Source organism: Buteo buteo, chromosome 16 (genome assembly GCF_964188355.1).
Source record: "Buteo buteo chromosome 16, bButBut1.hap1.1, whole genome shotgun sequence".
Classification (NCBI taxonomy): domain Eukaryota; kingdom Metazoa; phylum Chordata; class Aves; order Accipitriformes; family Accipitridae; genus Buteo; species Buteo buteo.
The window spans coordinates 7,561,370-7,586,812 of NC_134186.1; the positions used below are offsets into that span (position 1 = coordinate 7,561,370).

The 25,443-nt window shown below is 61.9% G+C and overlaps 1 protein-coding gene across 2 annotated transcripts in view; it reads right to left on the minus strand.

Annotated features, from left to right (window-relative positions):
- Positions 1–2,799: 2,799 nt before the first annotated feature.
- Positions 2,800–25,443, minus strand: part of FOXO6 (forkhead box O6) — a 40,765-nt gene continuing 18,121 nt past the window's right edge. For both annotated transcript variants that reach the window (XM_075047707.1, XM_075047705.1), the window contains exon 3: positions 2,800–7,815. In XM_075047707.1, the coding sequence (XP_074903808.1) occupies positions 6,403–7,815 (1,413 nt within the window). In that variant the 3' untranslated portion in view covers positions 2,800–6,402. The remainder of the gene's footprint in view (positions 7,816–25,443) is intronic.

Here is a 25,443-nt window from a genome sequence, read left to right on the forward strand (position 1 = left end):
GACGGTCCCAGCAGCGATGAGGAGGATGTGCTGGGCTGTCTGCGTCCCAGCAGCACTCACTGTGAGGAGGGAGGTCCTGCTGGGAAGTCACTGGTGGGGCTCAGGGGGACATTGGGGGTGATCTGCAGAGTGGGGAGTGCTGGGCACCAGACTGCCATGGAAAGGGCTAGTAATGCCAGTGGAAAGGGATAACAGGAATAGAAGTTATGTTTCCTCTGTTGGTGCTCTCTGGGGTTGCTTCTCCAGTGCTCATGTCTTGTGCTGGATGGTGTAAAATCTGGGCAGAGACCCTGGAGGGCACAGCAAAGAGTGAAGGACCTTCTTTTGGTAAAAACACATCCTGGCTTCATGCCTCTGGTGAGACAGGAGCCTGCACAGCACAGACGACACAGAGGAGTGAGAGGCGGCATGGCCCCGTTTGCTCCCTGGCCCCGTTCCGTGGGAACCTGTATGATGTGTCCATCTCTGTGCTGTGTCCTAAGGGGGACCCTGTTCCTCCGGGCCCCGTTTGCAGCCGCTGCCTCGCAGTGGTAGCTCACGCAATGGTATTCAAGCCCCCAAAGCCCTCCTGGTGTCTCTTTTGCTCCAGCCCTGATCACGCTGGCCTCAGTTCTGCCCCTTGTTCTTACGAAATGCTGAGCTAAACCCACTCCAGAGATGAGACCCGCACCCAATGGCTTGCTGTGATCACTGCAGCTTTGCCAGTCCTGTAACCTCTGCAGATGCTGCCAGCGGGAATCCTGTATTATGTTGCAGGTTTCCTTACAGCAAGGTGTGAGTGGTTTCATGTCCAGCACCAATCCCCATTGAAACCCACAAGAAATACCTGGATCCCAGTGTCCTCCCCCAGATAACTGCCTGGTTGTGCTCCTCTGCCCCGGCCTTTGAGCCCCATGTGACAACTGGGGTGACATCCCGTTGGGTTCTTGCAGCTTGTCCATGGCACATTCAGGCTTCTCCTACCTCTTGCCCACTCAGGACACAAATGCCACAACCCATCCCAGACACCCTCCTGTCCCAGGGTGCTCAGCCACCAAAGAGGGACCCCTCTGCTTCCGTCTGGCCAGGCAGAGGGGTCCCCCTGCAGCAGCCCTCCTCCAGCCCCACAGAGACAGACCCCACAGTCCCCACCCATTGTGAGTGTGTTGGTTCTGAAGGAGCTCCTGGTGCACAGCACACCCTGCGGCACAGCCGTGCCAGGTCCCGCTGTACCGTGACAGCACGGTGCAAACAACAGTGCCCTCCCACACCCAGCGGGGCTCGCTGCTGGGTCAGGGGTTGAAAGCCCCTCTTCTGTTGAGCCATGGCAATTAAATTCTGCACTAATTGGATTCTCTGCTAGGAAAGTCTTTAGTAGTTGGGATCCCTCCTCCCCTTCATCCTTTTGTCCTGGACTGACCTATAGGGACCAGCTTACGGGGATGTGCCAGGCCTTCGGGAGCACTTCCAAGACATGACCGCCCTGCCACGCTAATGACTTTTTCTCCAAGCTACCAGAGGACCATCAGTGGACAAGAACTGGCTGTCTCAAGCCTCCTCACCAGGACTTCCCATGCCTGCACTTTGCTACATGGCAGTGATGTCGGGACAATGCTGGATCCACAAGAGCAGAAAGATGCTCCACCTGCAATGCCAGCAAGTGGAGGTGGCTGAACTGGTGACACTGGGGTGCTTGGCCACAAGTGCAATATGATGGAGGCATATCATTCCAGCACTGTACACGGTGTGCACAGATGCCTGCGAACTGCTACCAGCAGCCTCTTCCCTCAGGCACCATGCGGGTGTGGAGATGGCAGGGATATTTTGAAATAAGTTTTGGAGGCTGCCTCAGTTTCCCCACCTTCATTTTAGCTGTTTATTGAGGGAGAAGTTGAATTCACGTCCTCCCCAAGTGGCCTGGGATGAGTTCTGCCTTCCCTGCAGAGCCCTAAGAGAAGCCATCCAAAAATCTTGGCGAGGAGAGGCAGGATGAGGCGGAGAGATTGGCTGGCTGCACCACTGGGGTGGGTGGGGGTTCAGCCCCTTCAGTGCCTGGCAGCAGGGCAATACTCAGCTTTCTGTGCTTGAGAGCACCTCTGAGGGGTTTCAGCTTCTCCAGTGTGCTTTGATGAACGCTGGGGAGCCCCTTGGGTGGCCAAGTCCCCTTTACAAGGCTCACTGAGGGGTCTTAGAGCAGAGACCCACCCCTGAACCTGAGCCCTGAACCACAGAGGTGTTTTTCCAACCCACTCTGCCCCACAACCATAAATCATTGCCCAAAATGGGAGCCACACCCTCCAGTCACTTCGGCAATTTTTTTCCAGGGCAGAAAATAAATTGACCTGCAAGAAGGGGAAGTTTCAGTCCAAAGAGCTCCAACAGCTGCTGAAAAAAGGGGATTTCCAGGCCCGTGACTGGGGGCTGCACCCAGGGAGCCTTGTCGGGGAGTGAAGGGGCTTGGGGCAGCGGGTGCAGGGCATGAGCACCTCCACGAGCTGGACACCGTCACCTACCACTGCCCCGGGTAGTGGTGACACTGAGGCAGGCCGTCAGTCTCAGAAAATATTAGTAAAAGTCAGCAAATAGGTGTGTTTATAGACTGCCCACGACAATGTCCTGAGGTCTGTGTCCAGCTAGGACTGCACAGACACCTGCACAGCCCAACCATCCCCATGCTGGGTGCAAGCTCAGTTTCCCCAAACATCACATCTTCTCCCTGGTGGCTCTTCCAAGTCCCCCCAGCTTCACTGGTCCAGCACTGTCCCTCCTGTCTCAGCCCAGACACACATAAGCATTGAAGGCAGCAGCTCCGCCTTGTAATATTTAAAACAATTTTATTCATGAAAATATGCTGTACAATGCACTATACACAGTTCTTTACATTGCCACATACACAAACTCTAATAGCACGATCAAGAAAGTTACCATTGCCTACGATAGATGCGTGGTGAGAGATGACGCCTGTCAGAGACCCTCCCCCCCCAGTCTGTACAGTTATAAATATGAGGGAAAGGACGGACCGAAAACCGCCGTATGAAGCACACCAGTGGGGCCCCTTCGGCGTCCCCTCGACGCCGGCTCCTCGCTCCGGGCAGGGCTGGGGCTGGGCGGGAGTGGGGCTGGGAGCAGAGGATGCTCCTTGTCCCCAAAGGCTGTCCTGTGGGGTGGGGGGGGCCGGGAGGGAGACGGAGTGATGGAGTGGGGAGGCTGAAGCCGAGCGAGGTGGGATGCGAGGTGCCCTGTGCTCGGGGAGTTGTTTCCAGGGAGGGAACCCGGAGCCTCGGCCACTGCCGGACAGCGAAATAAAGCCCTGGTGTCCCCCTCCCCGCGCTCGCAGCAGTGCCGGCAGCGGGGCGGTGGGAGCCGCAGGGGTCACGGCCGTGCCAGCCACCCCCCAGGACCTGCCTGCCCCACGGGCACGAAGCACAGCCCCAAAACCCCTGTCCCATCACCACCACCCCACCTGGGCACTGTGGTCCTGGCATCCCCAGGTCCCTTGGCTCCGCTCCCCTCGGCCGCGGCGGGGCCAGCCCGTTTCGCCTCCCCCTCCAGCCACCCCCCTTCCCCGGCGTCCCAGTCACTTTAGGGGGGGTCTCTGTGCCTGCCTCCCACTGCCCGCCGTCCCTCGCACCGCACGACGACTGTACACACGACGCTTACCAACACGACTCCACCGCACACACGACAACCCCACGGTCACGAACCACAAAGACAGCTTCGCAATGGGACGTGCCCCGGGGGTGGATGCCCGGGGGCACCACTCAGAAGGGCAGGGGGAGGCGAGCAGGGGCGGGGGAGCGGGGCAGGACCGGGACAAGTCGGGGGTCTTTTCTCCTACTGCTGGTGCGGTTTCCCCTCCGTGACAATGGTCGGTCCGTATCTGTGACACCGAAGGGGTTTTGGGAGGGTCCCTGTGCCTGAGCATCCCATCTGCAAATGCCCGACTGCCGGGGTGAGCCCCAGCTGGCCGCGCTGCTCGGCATGCTGGTGTGCTGCTGGATGTGTGCCTGGAGATCGGATGCCTTGAAGAGCCAGGACCCCTTCCCTCTCTCCCATGCTCAGCCATGGAGAGCTCCCATGGCAGCCCCAGCTGCCCTCCCTGCCTCTCCTTGCTAGCAGTACTTCACACCCCAAGTGCAGAGCTGGGGTGCTGGGTATTAAATAGCCATTTGCAATTGGTTTCCAATTATTTTAAATATGCCTGAAACGAAAGGTGGTGTATAAAACGAATGCGGTAATGATCCTGACCAAAGAATAATCCTTTTTAAAAAAGCATTCAAGAAAGATTATATATAATAGAATATATTAAATTCTGTACATGATCAAATAATGTAAACATAATTAATTAACTTGTAAGAATGTCTTTAGAGACTATGCCCGCCGTGTGCCCAGGGTGAAGGTGAACAGTGGCACATGGGGCTCCTCTGTCACGCTTTGCCACAGAGACGTGGGTCAGGAGCGGAGCAGGAGGTGCCCACCCCTGGGTCCCACCCTGCCCCGGCTCCGAGCAGCCGCGCTTCCCCTATGGCTCGGTGGGACCCAGCACCTGCACCGTGGTAGAGGAGGTGGTGCTGGAGTGAGAAGGGAAGAGCTGGACTGGGAAAACATGCTGGTTCAGTGGACTGACCCTCGCTGCAACCCAGGGCTAGGGGGTTTAGAGAAAGCCTGTGGTGCCCAGGAGGAAGACGGGCTGTGCAGAGAGCCCCGTGGGACAGAGCAGCACCTCCCACTGCCTCTCCTCCCACTGCCTCTCCTCCCACTGCCTCTCCTCCCAGTCCCAACATCTCCTCTGGACCAGCCACTCCAGCTGCCCATCAGCCTGCCTGGCTGCCCCACTCCAAAAAACCCGTTGCACCAAGGACTGAGCTGCCCTGCAGCAGGGAGCCGTCGCCCCAGCTGTGCAGGATGGCAGTGGGACCAGTTTGGGCTCCTGACACATAGCAGGACCACGTGTGAATTGTGGTCCCCATCCCCATGGAGCACCGGCCCTTGGCAGATAGGTGCACCAGGGCTGACCCCTCTTGCTGACAGCCCCCTGGACCAGCTCTCCTGGCATCCCAGGCATGGGCAGCGAGCCCTCCAGGACAGACATGCTGGCTGCTGGCTAGAGTCACTCCTGTAACCAGTAATGACCCCCCCAGGAGCCCCACAGCCCCAGCTGTGAGCCCTGTGGCACCTCCCTGAGCTCTGCACGCGGGGGAAGCAGCGTGGGTCACCCAGGTTTGGGGCAGGGTGGACCCCACGCTGCCTCTGGAGGCCTGGCCATAGCATCCCTCCCATCCTCACATGCACACACCCCCTTTGCGAGGATGACCCATGTCACAGCCCCCCAGCTTCCACCCAATCATCCAACACCCAAAGCTGTGGCCAAGCCAAGATGAGACGTGTGATGGGCAGCTGTCAGCATTGCCCACAGCCTCTCTCCTCCTCTCCCTAAGCTCGACCCTTTCTTCCTTCTGATGCAAAAACTCAATAGGAAAAGAGTGCATGAAATAGAATAAATACGCCCCCCACCCCACCCCTTTGAGCTCCCCCTGAGCCTCTGGCATGGGGGACCCAGGCCAGCAGCACGTCACTCCCAGCAGGACCACCCCATGCAGCGCTGTGAACCATGCGCAGGAGTGTGCCCACGCCTGCTCTGGGCAGGGTACTGCAGCTTTCCTGTGGGCAGGAGTGACCGTGGCACCCCTAGCCACCGGTGGGTGCGTGGGCTGCCGAGGTGCTGTCCCCAGGGCTGCAGATTGCATACCCTTCCCTCCATCATCAACCCCCTCTTCTCACTGCTTGGTAAGAAAACCTGACTGGAGCCACGTAAGGAGACCCGCAGTGGAGGTGGCTCGGGCGTGTGGGCTTGGCAGAGCTCAGATCTCCACCAGGATTTAGGGGTGACGAGCCCCCCATTTGCCCTGGGGCAGGGTCCCCACTCTTGACACTTCTACTCAGAGGACTCATTTCCCAAGGTGGCTCAGAGAAAAGCGTCCCTTTCCAGAGAGGGATGCCCATGCAGGGGGTTCCCACGCCACCAGCCGTCACCACTCTGTCACCCAGCCCAAGGACAAATCAAACCGGCACCATCGCACCAGGGCACTGGGACCCTCTGGAAAGGCTTTCCCTTCCTGCTTCCCCTCCCCCGGACCCCCCTGGCTCCGGCTGCCTCTCCCGCCCGCCTGCCCTGTGTCCTCCAGAGGATGCTCACGGGAGGACCCAGCAGATTGGGCACACGTGTGGTCTGGGGGCTGAGGGCCCTACCCCGTCTCAGTATTTGACCCTACGGTTCGTGTTTTGTGTTCAACCTCAAGCTCAGACCGATGGCTCTAGCCCATCTTAACAAATAAAGGCAGAAGAGAAAGGAAAAAAAAAAAGTTAGTCTCAATGTTCCCCTCGTGGCTTCTCAGTGGCGAGCCCCCCACCCCGGGGCAGGCATCACCCGGGCACCCAGCTCTGGTTCGTGGGCTGCGGACCCCCGGGCAGCACGGGCACGTTGAGCCCGTTCTGTGGCGGGAGAGCCGAGTCGAAGTTGAAGTCCATCTCATCGCTGTCCATAAAGTCATTCAGGATGATCGACTCCACGTCGCACTCCAGGCTCCCGTTGAACATGTCCAGGTCCAGGTCTGCTGGGAACCTGTCTTGGCCCAACACGGGGGGGTGGACAGCCCCCGGGTAGGGGCCCTGCAGCGAATCCAGCAAGCTCATGTGTGCCCCTTGGTTATTAGCGTAGGAATGCAGATGCCCGTGGTGCGGCATGGCTGTCATGCTGCACGTGTCACTGGGCAAGCTCATAAGGCTGACAGGATTAGCTAAGGCACTGGTGTTGACCGCAGGGTGGTGACCGGCTGGTGACGGGTGGTACAAAGCGTTGCTCTTCATGAGAGACCCCGAGTGGGACGGGTAGGAGGACAAACCCTGCTCCCCGCTCCCGCACAGCAGCGGGTTGTGTCTGTGGCCACGGGCCGGCACCATGGGGCTGGCCTGCGGCAGGGGCAGGTCCCCCGGGACCATGCTCTCCTTGTGCGCGTAGGAGATGGAGGAGAGCAGGTCCTGCAGCGAGGCGTTCCTGTAGGAGCTGACGGGCGAGAAGGTGGCTTGCTTGTTCTCCTGGATGGTCTGCATGGGCAGGCGGCGCATGAGGCTCATGGCCGGCTGGCTGTAGATAGTCCCGCAGTAGGTGTTGGTGGCAGCCCCCATGGTGGAGCACTTGGAGTTGAAGGTGAAACTGGAGCTCCGCTGCCGCAGGGCGGCCGGGGGGAGCTGCTGCGAAGGGCTCATGGTGTAGCCGTCCTGCAGGTCGTCCAGCATGCTCTCCCCGAGGCTCTCGTTCAGGCTGATGGTGCCAGTCAGGTCGGTCAGCCGGGGCAGCTCCACGGAGCAGCGGGCGTTGAGGGAAGGAGACATGGTGCTGGAGGGGCTGGGGTACATCAGCGGAGAGGAGGGGGTACCGTCATCCTCCTCCAGCTCGTCCGGCTCATGGTTGGACATGATGGGTGAGAGGCGCCCGCTCAGCGTGCTGGCCGTGGAGTTGGCCCGCGTCCTGAAGTCCGCCCAGGCGTCGTACTCGTCGCTGGCGTGGGATGCGGGGCTCTCCGACCACTTGGCTTGCTGGGAGGAAGGGCTGTCCTCCCCGCGCTCCTGCGTCACCTGCAGCTGCTTCTTCTTGCTGGCCTTCCCCTTGATCCGCAGGAACTTGCTATTGTTGTCCATCGAGACTGCCCGACGGCGGGGCGTCTTCCCCGTCTTGCCGCCCTCGGGGTTCAGCATCCACCAGGAGCTCTTGCCGGTGCCCTCATTCTGCACGCGGATGAAGCGGGTGTGCAGGGAGAGGTTGTGCCGGATGGAGTTCTGTGGAGACAGCAAGGACAGAGGGGATGGTCAGCAGCAGCTCCAGCACCCCAGGCAGGAAGGGAATGCCTGCGGGGCTGGGGGGGTACACGGGGCATCATGTGGGACCTGGACTCCCTCCCCTGGGACACCACGGCTGCCTGAGCCAGAGGTGTCAGGGCTCAGAGGGCTCAGCTGGAGGGTCTCTCCCACAGCACTGCCAGGCATTTCACCTCTGGGAGCCCACGGGTCATGGCCCTTTGCTGCATCTAACAGCTATCTATCATTACTGCAATTACTGTCATGGCAGGGAGTGTGGCGGGGGTCTTCAGCATGTGCCCTGGGGACCTGCACCAGCACAGCACCAGGCAGGACCAGGTCTCAGGGGACTCTTCTTTCCTAGCAGCAGCCTGGGGAGGGACAAGGTGAGGAGGCAACGAAAGCAGGGGTAGAGTCAGGCCCTGTACCATGTCCGTGCAGAGGTCCAGGTCTTCTCCGTCCCTCCCAGCCCTGGCACCACCCATGCTCCAAATAGAGCCCACTGGGATGCTCCCAGCACAGCCTTGTCCACATGCACCTCTGCAGAGGTCCCAGCCCCCTCTCCCAGGCACCCCACCAGCTCCACAGGCAGAGGGACCCCCTTTGTCCACACACCGCTGGGCACCAACCCTCTGGAGCTGGCTCCAAACCCCTTCCCTGCCCCGCATCATTTTGCGATGTGCTCCCCTCCTCCCTCATCACCGGGGAGGGAGAAGCATGCCTTGCGCAGCGTGCATCAGCACCACCACAGCCCGAAGCAACGTGTCAGCACCATGTATGCGAGATCTTGTCCCCAAAATGCCTAACACCCCCTGCGAGCAGCGCTGAGGGCCCAGGCAGAGAGGGAAGGTCTGGTTCTCTGTGTGTCTGCAGGCTGGGTCTGGTGGCAGGGACAGAAGGCACGCACCCTGCCCGAGAGGCTCGGGTACCACAGCACAGGGGGGTTTGCAAACCCAGCTACAACCCCCACTGCCCAAATCTGGCTACAACCCCCATTGCCCAGACAAGGGCTGGTTGGTGACTGCTTTCTCCCCAGACACTTCTGGCTCCCTGTATCCACATCCAGTATCTCAAAGGGGTTTCTACTGAGAGCAGTAGAAACCACTTGGCTCTTGCCTGCTGCTGTGGCTCTGAGCAGCACACTGGCCGGAGCAGGGATGCCCTTGCAGAAGGCAGGAGAAGGTAGGGAGCTTGCACCAGGGGCCACGTCCCAGCACAAGCATCCCCAGCTGCTACTGCCCCGTAGGGTGACAGGCTGGGGTGACCCTGGCGAGATGCCTTCAAAACTCCAGCCAGTGGAAGAGCGGGTGAGGACATCTGCCTTTTGCTGTTGATCTGCAGCTCATGAGCTGCCACTCCAGCTCCCTGCGCCTTGGTTTCCCCAGGGTCCAGAGGGGAAAGGCAAGATGCAGAGCCCAGGGAAGAGCATGAGTCCACGGTGTGGAGACCCTTGCTCCAGCACTGCCCGCAGGCTCAGGGCTCAGCAGGGCTGCTGAAGGGAGGCAGGCAGCTCCTCCTGCCCCTGCCGAGCCTCAAGGGGGGGCAGAGGGACAGGGAAGGGGGAAAGAAACCAAGGTGCCGGGGAGAAAGTTTGGTGCCGTTGCTGGTGTACAGTGGAATACTAATGAAGAGGCGAGTGAGCTCCAGCCTCATCTATCATATTATGTAATGGCTTACTTCTCTGCACTTCATTTATTTGGAGATTGCTCCCAGGCTGGCTCCTCGCCAGCAGCCACCAAATCCAAGTCTACAGAAATCAATCTCGCGCTGACTGATTAAGCCGTGTTTAGAACTAATTGCTCCTTCGTGTGTGGGGAGAATAAATTACGGGCTTTAATTTCACATCTTTAAAATGCAACTGCAGGTATGGGCTAGCCATTAACCCCTTCCTGCACAGCCCCACGCAAAGCTGGGGAGGGGGCAGGCTGTGGCTGGCACAGCTCAAGGAACAGGTTGGGACACGTGCTGCCCTCCACAGCGGTGGCTGCCCATGCAGATGGTCATCACCTTCAGGTGGAGCAAGCCAAGCCCTGGGCCAGCCTGTCTGGCAGGGAGAGCTCTCCCTGAACCCCCCCAACACCCCTCCCTTGAGCCACAGGATGACCCATCCACGCGACTGAGCCATGGTGCAAGTGGCAGGGGATGGAAGCAGAGCACGTGGCTGTCACCGCATTTGCAGAGCCAGAGCCACCAGCCAGCTCAGCGCCATGGTGCTGCCTTGCATGCACACAGACATGAGGCGGGAGCTGGGCATGCCCAAGCAGGGCTTGCTGGGGTGATGCCCAGCTTCTGCTGGGCCCTTGCAGGATTGGGGACCCCCTATATAGCCCTGCTCCCTCGCTGACAGCACTCCCCAGGTCTGCTCAGCCTGGGAGGAAGGAGATGCTGGAGCCCTCCACAGCTGGGACTGAACTGCCCTGTGGAGCAAGAAGAGAGGGGATGGGGTTTGGGAACATCACAGCTGGACGGGGGTGACATTCAGCACGGTGCTAACCTCCTCCTCTGCTACGCCCTCCCTTCACAGCTCCAGGGCAGAGCACCCAGCACCACCCATGGACCCAGGGCCAGGCTGGTGTCAGGCAGCGAACAGGGCTGGTGGGGGGAAGCTGAAGGGGTCAGGCTGCCTGAAGGAGAGGAGGGGAAGGGAGGCTGCTGCCTCTTCTGCAGCGAAGCTTCATTAAGAGCCAAAAGACAGCAGCAATTAAGTGCAAGGTGCAGCAAGCCCGGCTCTCTCCTCATTAGCACCCCGATGTGCTTGGCTGGCCACAGCTCGGGGTGCACGGCGCAGGGCAGTGGGCTGCACGGGGGCGGGCCAGGAGCTTATTAACACCACGCAAGCAGGGACCTGCTTCACCTGCCACCGCCTCGGCAGCCCCCAGGCAGCCCCACGAGCAGCCGGCGTCCCACAGCACCCAGGCCCAGGCTGGCAGGGAGCAGCGCATGATCGCATGGCCCGAAATGCGGGGCTCAGCTCCTGGGCAGCCCCTGGCAGTGCGGTGATGTGCAGGGGACATCAGGGCTGGCAAAACCTCCCTGACAGCAACTGCCTTGGCAGAGGCATGCACCTGGGTCTGGCAGATTTTGGCAGGGTGCAAGGGAAGGAGGCGAAGGCTGGTGCCAGTCCCAGGGTCCCCACGATGCCTCCAACACTGCTCTGCCCCTCTCTGCCCCGCGACCCAAAGTCCTGCACCACTTCCCACAGCAACCTGCACCTTTGCAGGCCTGGCCATGCCCTGCACCCTTGCTGTACCTCCCTTCTCATTCCCATCTGTCCCCATGGCACCCTCTCCTTGCCCACCCCACTCCAGTGGCTCAGGCTCCTCACCAAAGCAGAGAAACCCTCCCGGCATCCTGGCTCCATGCGGCACTGCAGCCCCACAGCACCCAAACAGCGCAAGGAAAGAAGCATCGGTCCCCAGCGCACATTCAGTCCGTGCCAGGGCTCCCACCAGGGGAGGACACCCGCCATATCAAGCACCAGCCCTTGCCCCCATAGCTCTGCAGAGCGGCAGGGGATGCTCGGGGTAGTGGAAGCGAGGGCTGGAGGTGGCACCAGGGCTGCCAGGTGTTGCAGGTGGACCCAAGCCCTGCCTGACACCAAGGGAGGATGAGGCTGGAGCCTGTGCCAAGCCCTGGCCACCAGCTGCTGGAGGCTTTGCCAGCTTGTAAGACCCCGGTGCCATCCCGGTGCCCGTCTGCTGGGGGGCTGGCCCTGCTGCAGGGCCTGGCACGGGGATGGGGGGGCTGGTGGGAGCTGTGGGTACCCATGGAGCCTTCTCACCCCCCCAGGAGCCCTTCTCCACGGAGCCTCATTGTCAGGGGAACAGCCAGTGTGAAATCGGTCTGATTAGCAATTAGTCCCATTGTAAAAGGATTAGCCGGACCCCATTGTTTGGATGAGTGACTTGACTATCAATTTGCATCTGGCAGCGATGCTGCTGCTGCTGCTGCTGGGCCGGGAGCGTTTCCCGTGTCCTGTGACCGGACAGACGCCGTCTGGCGAGGCTGTGCCCGGCACGGCAGTGGGGTGCTGCTGGACGCCTGAGATGGGCATCGGTGCCAGGCACAAAGGTGGTCTTTGCGGGATCCCGAGCACCTTGCCGATCCTTGCTGCCAGCAGCACCCTAGCAGCAGATTCCAGGGGTCACTCCTCCAGCCTTGGGGTGCTCATGGGTCTCGGGGTGCAAGGGAGGGCTGGGCATTCTCTTGTGTGCCCTGAGGAGAGCACGGGATGGGGGAAACAAGTGCAATTCAAGCGAGAGCAGGATTGCACAAGCCCTGGTCCGGGCCAGAGCTGGGGAGAGCAAATGAGGGGGCCCTGCTGACCTGCCCCTGTCCATGCCACATCCCCTGTGCCTGTCTGCTGTCCCCATCATTGTCCCTGGGCTGCCACCCTTCCCTGCTGTCCCCATGGCACCTGGGTTTTTTCTGAGCAAAACCACAAAACCCCCAAATCCCACACCCTGCCTCGTCCCTGCGCATCCTACCCCTCCCAATAGCAGCACAGCCCGGTCGTGCTCGTGGAGACCCTGCACGCTCCCAGAGAGCCCCAGCCCCACAGCCAGGGTCTGTACATCTGTCCAGGCTGCTGGTCCATCCAGCTAATGAGCCCGTTACCTGGCGGAGATTCGCACGCTGGTTAACAGGAGGAAGTAGCGACAGGGCCACTAACGAGCGCTCTGCCGGCTGCTCTCTGGCAGCACGAGGATTGCTCTGGGGGTTAATTGATCCTTATTTACTTCTTGCACATAAAAATTGCCAGCGCTGGAGGAAATATTCCAGGGGCAGAGGCTTCCGACAGCCCCAATGGTGCCTAATCCCAGGGGATGCTGTGCAGCGGTGGTGGTGGCATGGGACAGTCACCAGTGACACCCAAAAAGACGTCGTATTCACCCAAGAAACAGCACTGCCCATGGGCACGAACAGCTAAGTGCACGATGGCCATCAACGTGACCTCCTGGCACCAGCCCCTGGGGGTGGCCAGCCCTACTCCCTGCCATTGGTGTCACGGTCCTGCCCGAAGCAGCTGGTGGCTGTGCACAGCCCACCAGCCCTGGCATCGAAGCGCCGCATCCTGAGCAGGGCCCACGCCTGCCTGGTGAGCAGATGGCAGCTGGCACGCCGTGGCAGCATGCCCCACGCGCCAGAGGGATGCCAAGCACCCCAGATGCTCGCAACCGGGACGGACGCCCCATGCTGACAGCAGCCGGACCCCTGTGCTGTGCCTGAGGCAGGGAGTGAGATGAGACCCCCATCACCTCCCATGGGTGCAGGCGCATCAGCCCACCCCACGGCAGCCCTCTGTGCACTGGCGGGTGAACCCAGCACAGGCACCAGGCGAAGCGAAGCGGCATGGAGGAGAAAGCCGGGGCAAAGGCAGCCGGGCGGCTGTAAATCCAGCCTAACGTGTGACGAGGTTCCTTGGGCTTTGCACCGGGCTCCCCAAGGACAGGACACAGCTTGGCACCAGCTGCATGCCAAGCTCAGGAGGGCTGTGAAACCCTGCCAGCCTCTTTGCTGTGGCGATCTCCCCATCTCCTCGCTGCCCCCAGAGCTGGGGCGGTACACGCTGGCTTGCTGGGAAGGAGCAGCCCCTGGTGCAGGGCTTGGCGAAGCAGTTTTGAGCAGCTGCCATGTGCACCGGATCTCCTCTGCTCCAAAACTGCAGCCTGTGCTCTGCACTGCCCCATAGCACGCCAGAGCGTTACTGCCCCATAGCACCCCCTGCCACCCCCCTGCACCGCCCTTTCCCACCCCAGGCAGCCCTCTGCAGTGCCCTGGAGCCATGCAGCTGCCCCATAGCCAGCCCCTTGCACGGCCCAACGCAGGGCCCCAAAACCAGCTCTCTGCAACACCCCACAGCACCCCACGCTGCGCCCCACAGTGTCACACGGCCGTATCTCTGCAGCACCCTATAGCATCTTACAGCAAACCTACCGTACCGCTCTGTCAGCTCTCTGCAGTGCCCTGTAGCATCCTACAGCCAGCCTCCCTGCAATGCCCCATAAGCCCCCCGCCAGCCCCTCGCACTGTCTCGGGCATCTGCAGCCCACTCGCTGCAGCCCGGCGGGTGCCCCGGTCCTGTCAGACGTCCCCCTCAGGGACCCAGGGCTGTGCCCCCCCACCAGCACGTCCTTCCCCGGGGCATCGCTGCTGGAGCTGGGCAGGGGGGACCGCGGAGGCTGCCCGGTGCCCCCAGAAAGGGCACGGCAGGGGCAGCGGGAGGGCGCCCGCCTCCCCGCCGCGGGGGTCTCGCCAGCGGCTGCCGAGCGGAGGCGAGCGTATTCGGGTCAGCGCGTCGCCTGAGCAGAGCCGGTCTGACGTGCTGCTAATTGAACCAAATGCCCATTAGAGGCGTGACGGGCCGTGTCCATCCCAGGCCCTCCATCGCAGGTGGCTGACACGCAAGGAGCCTGAAGGCTGTTCAGCATGGCCGGGCCAGAGCATCTCCCGCCTCCTCGCGCATCGCGGCCGGCTCGAAGCCCAGCCGGCATCTCGTTAGGAGCCACTAATCACCCCCTAGGCGTGCGCTGGGGCGGGGGGAGAGGGACAGCTGGGGATTATGGGGGACCCCATGCTGCAGCCCCCCTCCCTGCGCAGCCCCCCCACAGCCCCTCTCCGTGCCACCCCTGGGGGCAGAGCAGGGGCAGAGCCTGGCAGGGATCAGGCAGGGGGGGTCCAGCCTTGTCCTGCCCCACAGATCCATGATGCTGTGGGGCGAAGGATGGCTCCAGGCAAACCCCATGCTCTGGGGTGCAGAAGTGGAGCTGGGAACCCACGCCACAGGGCAGATGCTGGCCCAGCCCCTTGCCCACGTCCCTCTGCCGTTCCCTGGGGCTGGGTGATGGCATGCCCAAGACCAACCTCTCCTGAAGGAGAAGGTCCAGGTGGAAACCACCACTGTGACCTGACCCACTGCCAGGACTCGCCAGCCCCATCCCAAACCCCCAAATCCAGAAAGTGCCTGGCTGTGGCTGCCTGGGCTTCAGGCCAGGTTTCAGGACAAATACAGGTGCTGTGGCAGCTGGATGGGTCCCCAGGGCAAAGCCCATCCCCTGCCCAGCCCCGTGATGGTTCTGGCCCACCTTTGCCATATACTACATGGCTCGCAGCAGGTCTGACCCCCGGCACAGCCCCCCCTGGAGCAGCCCGGGCTGCATGCCCTGGCACGGCACTCCCCCTCGCCACCCCTGTGGACTTGGCAGCTGAGTTTGTGTTTCACAGTTGGCCTGGTGCCTCCCTCCCCCTCCTGACCACGAGCTCTGCAAGCGGTTCCCAAACCCACTGGAGAAGAGACTGATGCAAATCAAACCACGCACTGCTCCCCATGCCACCCCGCCCGGGCAGCCCCCCATGCCCAGCACTTGCTCCGCAGCCCTTGGCTGGGGATGCTCACTGAGGCATCCACGCTCTGCAGCCTCCACCCACCATGGGCTCAGCACGGGGACAAGCTGGAGAGCCCCAGGTGGGTGCCAAGCCACGGGTGGGTGCTTGGCTCAGCCCTTTCTGCAGGGGTGAGACCCCCTGCACACCTCCCGGCCAGGATGGAGCTGGCAGAGGGCAGATGGGCCACATCGGGAGACTCCTTATGCCCAGGCTGGAACCATCCCAGCGGTGGCATGGGTGTCGCTGGAGCAGAGGTGGCAGGCACGACCGAGCATCCTTCTCCCGGGGCCCTGGTTACTGCTGCTGCCAAACAGCTGGTTGCTACCAAGTTCTGCAATGGGAGTGTTGCTGTTGCCATGGCAGCCAGTTTATTTTAGCCAGCTGCCATCACTCCATGTCCCCTTCAAAACCAGAAGCATCCTCCCTGCCCTGGCGGGTCCCGCCTTGTCCCCATCCTCAGGCACCTCGCCAAGAGCATCGCCCGCAGCGCCCATCCCCTGTGGGACAGCCTGTCCCCGCTGTCCAGAGGGGACAGACACAGCACCAGCATCTTCCCCACTTCCCACTATGGCTCACACCAGCTTGGCCACCAGGTCCCAGTGAGGTGGCTTAGGGAACGGGTCCCCCCACCCCAGGGAGAAGGGGATGGATGTATGGGGACAGCATCAGGACTGGCATTGGGTGATTGATTTCAGTGCTGGACGGACACCTGGATGGTAAATTCAGCTCCCACAGCCTGCTCAAAGACACTCCCCACTCCGGTTTGCTCCTCCCTTGGCCAAAGCCTTGGGCTTCTCCTGATGGGGCCAGCACAGCCCCAGACCTGCCCTGACTTTGCTGGGGTTCTGCGTGACACCTCCTCCTCCAGCCATGGCCATTCCCAAGCTGGTTCAGGACAGAAGGGACCAGAAGAGCTGGTCCCCAGTGTGGCTGGAGGGAGAGAGGTCCCTTCCCCCCACAGCGCCTGTCCCAAGCCCCGTCCTGCCGGGCAGCCCCATCCATCACCCTGAGGGGACCACGCTGCCTTTCCAGCCGGGACCATCCATCCTCGGCACTACCGGGCTTTGCTGGGGGGAGCAGCGGGGCCGCGGGGGCAGAGGAGGAGCCCTGGGGATGATGCGTAATGCAGTAATCCCTCTGCATCCCCGGCAGAACTGTCATCTCTGTGAATCCCCCCAGCACCTCCTGTGCCGCCCTACGCGCTCCCCAAAGGGCTCATTAGATCACACCAAGGTGGCTGCAGATAACGAGCAGGCATGCTCACCTCGCGGGGAAGAGGGCAGAGAGCAGGCAGAGAGCAGACAGGGCTGGGGAGCTCGGGGACCCTCCCACGGGAGCCTGGGGGCTCAGCAGGCGGTGGCCTGGCCCCGACACGGTGTCACTGTCCCCACAGTCCCCCTTGCTAAAAGCACAGTCTGCAGTCTTGGGGTGCAGAGCCCAGGGCTGAGCCCAGCAAGGGACGGTTCCAGGGAGGCCGGCCTTTCCCAGCACCCTGCAAGCAGGCAGGAGTTGCACGGGTGCAATCACACAGCAGTGGGTGCACGGAGCCAAGCTGCAGGCTCACCTCGGCACCGGGTGTCACTGAGAGACATGGCCCAGGCAGAGCTGGGCTGCTCCCGCAGCATGCCCCAATGCCAAGGTGATGGGCTGGCTCCACACACGCCCTGGCTATGGGGACCCTGCCTGCAGGCTGCACACCGGTGCCAGTGCAGGGCTGGCAGGAGGCAAGGGACAGGCAGGGGACAGCCAGGAGCCTCTGCCCACCTCCTGCCTGCCCTGCCTGCCTCCAGCCCCACACATGTCCCGTATCCCTGCCCTGTAACACGATGCCAAAAGAGGGAAGGGGGGGGTATGGGCCAGACGAGCTGTGGCCATGTGTCATACACCTCCGAGCTGGCTGGCCCTGGCACGGCCGCCTGCTCGCCTTTGGGTTGCATCAGAGCCAGAGGCTGCTGGGCCACCTGCCCTGGCCAGATGGCAGGGGGACCTCGCGGTGCTGCCGGGCACGGCGCTGCTTGGGGCACTTGTGCCAGACCCTGCTGCCTGCCCTGCTCATACCCAGCCCCGCGGTGATGCTGAGGATGGGCTGGGGGGCTGGCAGTGGCAGGGGATTGCTGCGCACGGGGTGCGCATGGGGTTGGACTCTGCCCCCTCTTTGCAGAATCCTACGAGAGCCCCAGGTCCTCCAGGTCCAGCACAGCGCCCAGCCACCCCCAGCATCCCAGTTCACAGCACTGCAACACTTAAGAGCCGGAAACCACGTCCTCTCCCAGCGCCCCAAAAAATACTGTGGCACCAACCCACGTGCTGAGAAATCCCCCCAACACAGGTCCCCAGCAAGGCTGAGCCCACACACCCCTTTCCCCAAGAGACCCACACAGTGTGGCTGTGCCGACTCCCCACAAAAGCCACTCCAGAGCTGGATAAGACCTATAGCCTCCCTCGAGGGTACCAAGGGTGCTGTCAAGCCACAGGGTGCCAGCACAGCCAGGGATGCTCTGCAAGGTGCCTACATCCAGCTAAGAGACATCAAGCTCCCCTGCCTTTGGGGACAAAACATGCCCCCTCCCAGCATCCCAGTCCCCGTCTGCCTGGACCCCTCTCCAACACATGACATCAGGTGAGATGCCTTGGAAAGACCCTCTCCACCATCAGCCACTTATCCAGTAATACTCTAATTACACCCCAGAGTTGGCCACCAAAATAGCTGCAGTAAATCACTCGGAGCTGCCATGTAATTTTTGCATGAAATTACAGTATTTTTTCCCCTGGGTTCAATTTCCTCCACACCAAGTTCTCACTGCAGCCAAATAATTAAAGCAGCTGCTCTCCCTTTTCCTCGGGTACCATTTTAACTCCCTGCTGGCTGCCCCCCTGCTGCCCGGTACCGGGGCTGTGCCTGGCTGGGGACAACGTGTGCCCTGGCACCCACAGGCAGCCCTGCCTGTACCCATGCTGAGTACACCCAGAGCAAATAAGAACTGCTCCAGATCTGAAGGTAAGGCAGATCAAACCAGGCTGAGAGACCCCAGGGAGACCCAGCACCCACGAGGGATGAACAAAGCACCCCAACCAGGATGCTGAGCCCCCATGGGAGGGCCAAACCCCACCAGGCAGAGGAGCTGGCTGTTCCTGGGAGAGAAACTATCTGCCTCCTCTTCATCGCCTGCAGCCCGCAGGAGGAAGACAAGGGAAGAAGCGGGGCTCAGCCTGCACCATCTTGCTTTACACAAGGATGCTCGGACACCCGTGGGAGATGACCGTCCTGTGGGGTGCCATGAAACCCCATCTCTGGGTCACTTGGCCACCTGGGAGAGATGCAGGTCACAGCCACGCGTCACCCTTGTACCACCGTCCTGCCCAAATGCACCAGCAGCACCACGCTGACCTGAGCAGCAGCAGAAACCCCAGACCCTGGAGGGTTTTGCATTCAGCCTCATCCTTCCCCTGCGTCTGTTCAGTCAAGGCTGTCCTGTTTTTCAGCCTGAGATCTGCATCAGACCTGGCCTGTACCCAGAAAAGCAAGGAAAGCTGGGCACGGGGTCATGCACCGGGGCACACATGTCCCCCAAGCACTCGCTCTGCTCCAGGTATTCCTCACCTGCTCCGTGGCCCCACACCATCCCTAGGAACCAGCCCTGCGAGGATGCTTGGAGGAGCAGTGAGTGCCTTTGTGCTGCGTCCTCCAGCTCTGGCCACGGGTCTTTCAAGAGGCCCTTGGAGCAAAGCCAAACCCTTTCTGACACGTTGTGTCCCATCCAGGACCCCAGCAGGTTTGTGCTGGCTGCTTCAGCAGGGAAGGGCTCCCTGTGCTCTGCAAACTCCCTGGCAAAGGCAGCAAACCCTGGGCAGATGCATGGAGGTGCACCTCAGGGCAGCCCTTGGAGATGAAGGGCTGGTTTGGCTGTGCGTGGAAAGGTGCCTTTTGCTTCTCAAATACCTGCAAGAGATTTCATCCTGCCACCAGCAAGCATGGAAGGCAAAGGCTTGGGAGCACCAGGGCTCTCAGCCCCGAGGTGGATGGGGACCAGATGGGTTGCCAGGACAGCGGGGGCACCCCTGCCACCAAATGCTCTTGGCTGAAAGATGTTTCATGAACAGTTTTATTCCAATAAAAAAGTCCCAGTTGTTCAAGAAAACAAATATTTTCACTAGTTTGCAGGTTTTAGGCCCCAAAGGTGGGGCAGGGGAGGGTTTAGTGATGCAATGCCTTTGGGTGAGAGGAGAAAATACTCATCATGGGGACCTGATGTACAGCACAGAAATGTCGCAAGAAGCACTATTTAAAAAACATCCGTGAAAATAATGAGCAGTTTCCAGCCAACGGCACGTCGGGTCCACCTGCTCTGGTCAAGCTCATGGCACCCCTGCCCATCCTGGCAGGCTCCCACGCTATCCCTGCTGTCCCCACGCTGCTGTCCCTCTCACAGGACACTGCTCCACACCCCAGCCCACAGCAACACGCGTCATGGTCTGGCTCCAGCCATCCCTCCTCCTTCAGCATTGTGAGAGGGCGCATCCCGCAGCACCATCCCGGCTGGCTGGGAGCTGGGTCCCCGTCCCCTCCACCAGTGCCAGCTGGCCCCACACCAGCCCTTCCAGCCACAGCACCCCACGCCAGTACACGCTGCAGCACAGAAACCCTCCAAAATCCACACAACTCCCTTTTTTCCACTTCCAACTTCCTTTTTTTTGTGTGTGCATGGGAGGTGGAGGGCACAAAGCCCCATGTCACCAGCACAGCCCAGCTGGGACAGGCAGGAACCAGCTGCTGCAGGAAGCAGAGATCCCCACAGTTGCCCACCTGGCAGGGGTGAATACACCACGCCTGGAGCTGGCATCCCACAAGGATGGGGACAGGGTGGCAGTGGCATGAGCCACTGTCATGGCTGTCACCAAGTCCCTGCACAGCCAGAAACAGAGTGGGAAATGGCCTCACACCAATGTCTCTCCTGGCCCAGGAAAACCAAAAGGCACCAGGTCCTGATCCATGCACCACGTCCCCGCCAGGGGAAAGGCAACCCAGAGATGCCGGCACGGCTGAGATGCCACTGAGTGTGGTGCCCTCTGCCACAGGGACCCAAGGGACATCAAGCACCTCCGAAACAGCCCCTGGAAAGCAGCCCTGTCCCCCAGGTCTTGCGGACCAGGCGGGTGCTGGTGACAACAGCAGGAGAATTGCTGCCTGCTCATCCCACGCAGGCAGGGAGGCTCAGCTGCCTGCCTGCGCTGTGTGCTCACACTCACGCACGCAGATGCAGAACCCGGGGCAAGACGCGTCAGGACGGGAGTTCCCAGCAGGGCTGAGCCCGCCATGCCTTTAATGTCGCTCAGGCAGCCGAAAAGTCTCGGTCTGCGCCTGGGGCTGTGCCGTGCGGTCCCCAGCCGCACGCAGACCCTGTTGGGAGAGACGGCGAGACGCTGGGGGGGGGCAGCTGGAGCCCCCTTGCCCCGAGCATCCCGCGTGACACGCTCATCGCATCTTGAAGCCCCCCCCAGCACGTGCTCAGCAAGCCAGAGTCACGCAAGTGGAGCAAGGTCAGCACAGGGCCCCAGGGATGTTTCTGCAGCTCCAGCCCTGTTGGCTGTGGGCAGGAGGGATGCTGCCCCCACCCACGCAGCCTGGGGCTGCCTGCGGTCAAGGGAAACTGAGGCACGGAGGGGACTGTGGCAGAGGGAGTCACTGGCAGAGCTGCTCCACAGCCATCGCTCCACGAGTCAGCTCTGCCCCATCCATCTGCCCTCTGCCACGTCCGAGCCCCAGCCCATACCCCAGGGCCAGCCCAGCCCTCCCCAGACGTCATGTCCTGGCCCTGCTCACAGCTTGCAGGACCCATGGCGATGGCCAGGGGAGCGATGGCACCCCAGGGTGCCTTCTGGGTATCCCCAAGGGGGATGCTCTCAGGGGTCACTGGCGTGGTGTGCGGGGCGAGGGGCTCATGGCTGGGGGTAGTGTGTGAGCAGGAGAGAGTCCTGGGGTCCATCCCTGCTCTGCCCCATGTAGTCCCAAAGAGCACCCATAGCAGTGCCCCATGGGGGCAGCCGGTGAGCTCCCCGGGGACTCCCAGCCCCCACTTGATGCTGGACAGGAGCCAAAAGCAAACGTGCCCTCGGAGGGGAGCTGGAAAAAGCTCCATTTTTCCAGGGGCGTTGAAAGAGCAGCCACCGGCCCAGGGCTAGAGAAGCCTGAGCCGGAGCCAGGTCGGTCACACAGCCCTGCCCGGGATGTCATCAGTCTGCAGCGGGGTGTCACACACCTCTCCCGGTCCCACACGCAGAGGCACGGCATGCACCCACGTGCACCCTCAGCCACAGCCCACCCCACCCCCTGCGCCCCATCCCGCAGCCCCCCATCCCCAGCACCCACCCCCCGTGCCCCACATCGCCCACGCCTGCGTGCACAGGCGTGCGCCCCGGCACACATGCCGGCTGTGCGGTGACTCAGCTGACCCGACCGGCAGCAGCTTGCTTTGCACCTGCTAATTACGGCCCCCCCCGCCACCCCCACAGCTCCTTGCGCCGGGGTCTCGCCAGCCTGCGCTTACTCACAGCACAGAGGGCCGGGAGGAGGGGAGGCCTCCCCCGTGCACATCAGCTGCCCAGCCGGGTGGGCTTGCAAGCCCCCCAACGTGCCCCAGCGAGTGTGGGGGCTTGCACCATTCATTGCAGGGCAGGGTAAAACCCTCCAGGGCGGGAGGCTCCCGCGCCCCGATGCTCCCCACCTACGGGGTGCATAGGCACCGCCGGCACCCTGCAGCCTCCAGGCACCCGCAGAGCCCTTTTCGGGTGGCTGGGCTCCCTGCACAGCCCTGCCTACCGATCCTGCCACCGCAGCTGGACAACGCACAGGGCAGCCTATGGACTCCCAGTGTCACCCCGCACCGACACAGTCGCTCGCGCATGCAGGGTTGCACCGACGTGCTCGCGCACTGGTGGGCTCGGAAAAGGGGAACCCCCCCGGGACATCCCCCCTGCCTTGGGGGCTTGGCAGGATAGGGCTGCCAGATGCCCTCGGCGGAGGCAGCACAGGCAAGGGCACAGTGAGGCAGCCCCCGCCTGAGGCGATGCACCCAAGCAGGGGCCACGCAGGAGAGGGGCTGGCTGCCAGTAGGGCCATGGCTCCCCCAAAAAAACCCCAGCCGACAGCCCCTGCCTGCGCTCACCTCCCTGGCCCCAGAGCACAGGATCCACGGGGAAATCCTGGCGACCGCCATGCCACAGGCTCCGATTTCATCCAAATACAATCCCACCCTGCCCCGCTTCCGCGCCTGGGCTGGGGCCCCTGCAGCTGGCCCGGGCAGGGCTGAGGACTGCTGCATCAGCAAGGGACCTTCCAGGCTCCTGACCCGCTGGTAGAGAAAGCACCTGGGGCTGCCACGGTCCCATCCCCGGACCCAGCGCTTAACTCTGCTGCAGCAGGATTTAGTTGGGCTTCTGGTCTCTTAAAAACTTGCATTGGGAGCAGGAGGATTTGCCACTCAGGCTTGGGATGGAGCAAAGCTGTTGGGGATGAGCAGCAAGGCTGTTTATAGAGCAAGGGGGGCAATGCCAGGTGCCAGGACAGTTTCTGCTCAGTGCGTGCATCCCAGGATGGGCTCATGGCATGAAGGGCATCGCCTGGAGGAAAACAGCCTCAGGACCGGCAGAGTGGGATGCTCACCATGCCTCACCAGTGCCCTCCTGGAGATTAACACCTCCTGCCAAGACCAGTTGCTCAAAAGTGACCAGGAAAGGGAATTACCAGATGACCCGGACACTTTTGAACCTCCCTTGGCTGTTCTCCCCTTGGGAACACCGGCTCCCCACAAGCCCAGCCACAATCCCCAGCCCTTTCTTCAGGGATGAGGTTGGACACAGCGTGGGCATCATGTCCCTAAGCCATGCCACTCTTCCCACTCCCCAAGCTGCCCATTCCCTGGGCTCCCCAATGCCAGGCAGACCTAGAAGGCACCATCAGGGAGCAGAGCACGGACAGGGCTGCCTGCTTCCCCGAGGTGCAGGGCCATTTGCCTTATCTGCCCATCCCTGGCTCTGGGAAGAGCAACCCTGGGGCCTGCCAGCCTGTCCCCACCGCTCAGTCACAGCCACCCAAGGCCAGCACGGGCCACCGCACAGGCACGGCCCTTCCACCGGTGCTCTGCTTTTGGGTGACAAACGGCTGGGCACAGCAGAAGGCAGTGGGTGGGCTGAGGTCCTCCTCTACCTGCCTGCTAGAGCCAGCTCCCGGATGCTGGGTTACCTGGGAAACGGCGGATGACATCGCAGGGGAGGCAGGGAAACTCTGCCCGAGGTGTTCGGGATGCCATCGCCGTTGCCAGGGAAACGGCGGGCGACATCCCGCAGGTAAGAAAGGGTGGCAAAGCGGGGGGCCCGGCGATGCACCCCGGCTTCGTCTGCCTTCTCTTCCTGCAAGGGGGTCCCTGCCCTGTGCCAGATGGGCACGTGCCCTGGGGGTCCCGATAGGGTCGGCCCCACCTTGCCGCCCCCCGGGGCACTGGTGAGGGCTTTCCCCTTGGGGACATTGCCATCTCTGCCTGGGGCTGCTCTGCTGGGCTGCTGGCAGCAGGGAGAGAGGAGCCGCTGCGCTCCCAGCCGGGTCCAAGCATTTTGCTGCCTGCTACTCCCCCACCACTGCCTGCTCGCTTTGTCTCCCCACAGCGATGCCCAGGGGTGTGTTCCCCTGCCTGCAGCTCCCCAGCGTCAGCCCATCCTTCAGTGCTCTGCCAGGGGGCTGGCAGCAATCCCACCCTGGGGAGGGGGAGCTTTGCTCCCCCAGCAGCACTCCCGGGTTGCCTTTGGATTAATCACAGCCTCTGCTTTTCCCTCCAAGGGCTCAGAAGCACTGGGGACACCCCAAGATTTCCTGCGATGCTCCAAACTTCCCCAGCTGTAAATCTCAGCTGCTTACCACCAGGGATGCACCATTACCCCAGGCAGGGTGTCCACCCTCTCCGAGCCCTGTTTGATCACACAGGGTAGCAGGAAAGCCACAGCCGCAGCCCACCATGGTGGTCTCTGGGCTGCGCTTGCACATGCACTGGCTGTAAGCAACGGGCAGGCAGCGGGCTGCAGGGATGCTTCCAGACCAGGTATAAAACCAGCAGGACCAGGGGTAACAAGTCAGTGGAGCCACAACGGGGGCTGCAGCGGGGGGGGGGAAATGCACAGTGTAGCCTCTGGCCCCCCCAGCACAGCTCTGCAAATGAACCAGCAACGACACACAGCCTGAGCAGGAGGCAGACACACCTGGGGAGGCTGCAGGTTCCCTGTAGGATGCTGCAAAGCAACAGGAACACAACAATTCCCCTCCTGCCCATCTCGGAGGAGTTCACCACCTGAGGCAGAGCAGTTTTACCTGTAATGGCAAAAATTGCATCAGCCAGAGCCTGCCGGAGCAGCCGGTCCCGGTGCTGCTCGAGGGAGGAGCCGGATCCAGCCCAGCACTGCCACAGCCCCGCGGGGCCACTCTGACCCTGAGCGATGGGCGCTGCGAGGGGGCCAGCTCCCCACCTGCCAGTGGGACCGGGAGGTGGGTGGAGATGCTCCAGGTCAGGCCATGCAGCATCCTCGGGGCTCTCTTTTAGTGCTGATGAGTCTCTCTGGAGGAAGACACCCCGAAAATCTGCTCTACCTGCAAACTGGCAGTGATGCCATGGGCTGCTGGGCTCAGCTGTTTGCCGCTGCAGGCACTCGTAGCCCCAGGACCCTCCTGGAGTCCCATGCTGCCAGCGGGGTCTTCTCTTTCAGTTGGAGCAATCAGACTCTTGGAAACAAAGCCACCCAAAAAAGGTGTCTGAGGAGGGTGTCACGAAAGGCCCAAAAAGGGGCAGGAGGAACTGGTGCCCAGACCACCAGGAACAAATCAGCTCTGGACTGCAGGGAGACGATACCCTGCACCTGAACTGCAGGGGTTTGAACCCTATCCACAGCCCTCTTGGTCATTAATTTTAGGTTTTTCCTGGGGGGTGATGGGGATGGGGACTGCAGCAGGGCTGGGGTGGAGTGCAGCGGAGGGGGATGAAGCATGCTGGGGCACAGGGAGGAGGTGTAAAAGCAATGGGAAGCCACAAGTCACCACATGAAGCTGCTCCCGATTCCCGTCACCTGGAAGCCCATCCCAAGGGGTCGGAGCACCCAGGGTCATCCCTCAATACCTCCCAACTGGGGGGTGACACCTCCAGCAGCTCCACAGGATCCCCGGGCTGTGGGTACCTGCCTGCAGTG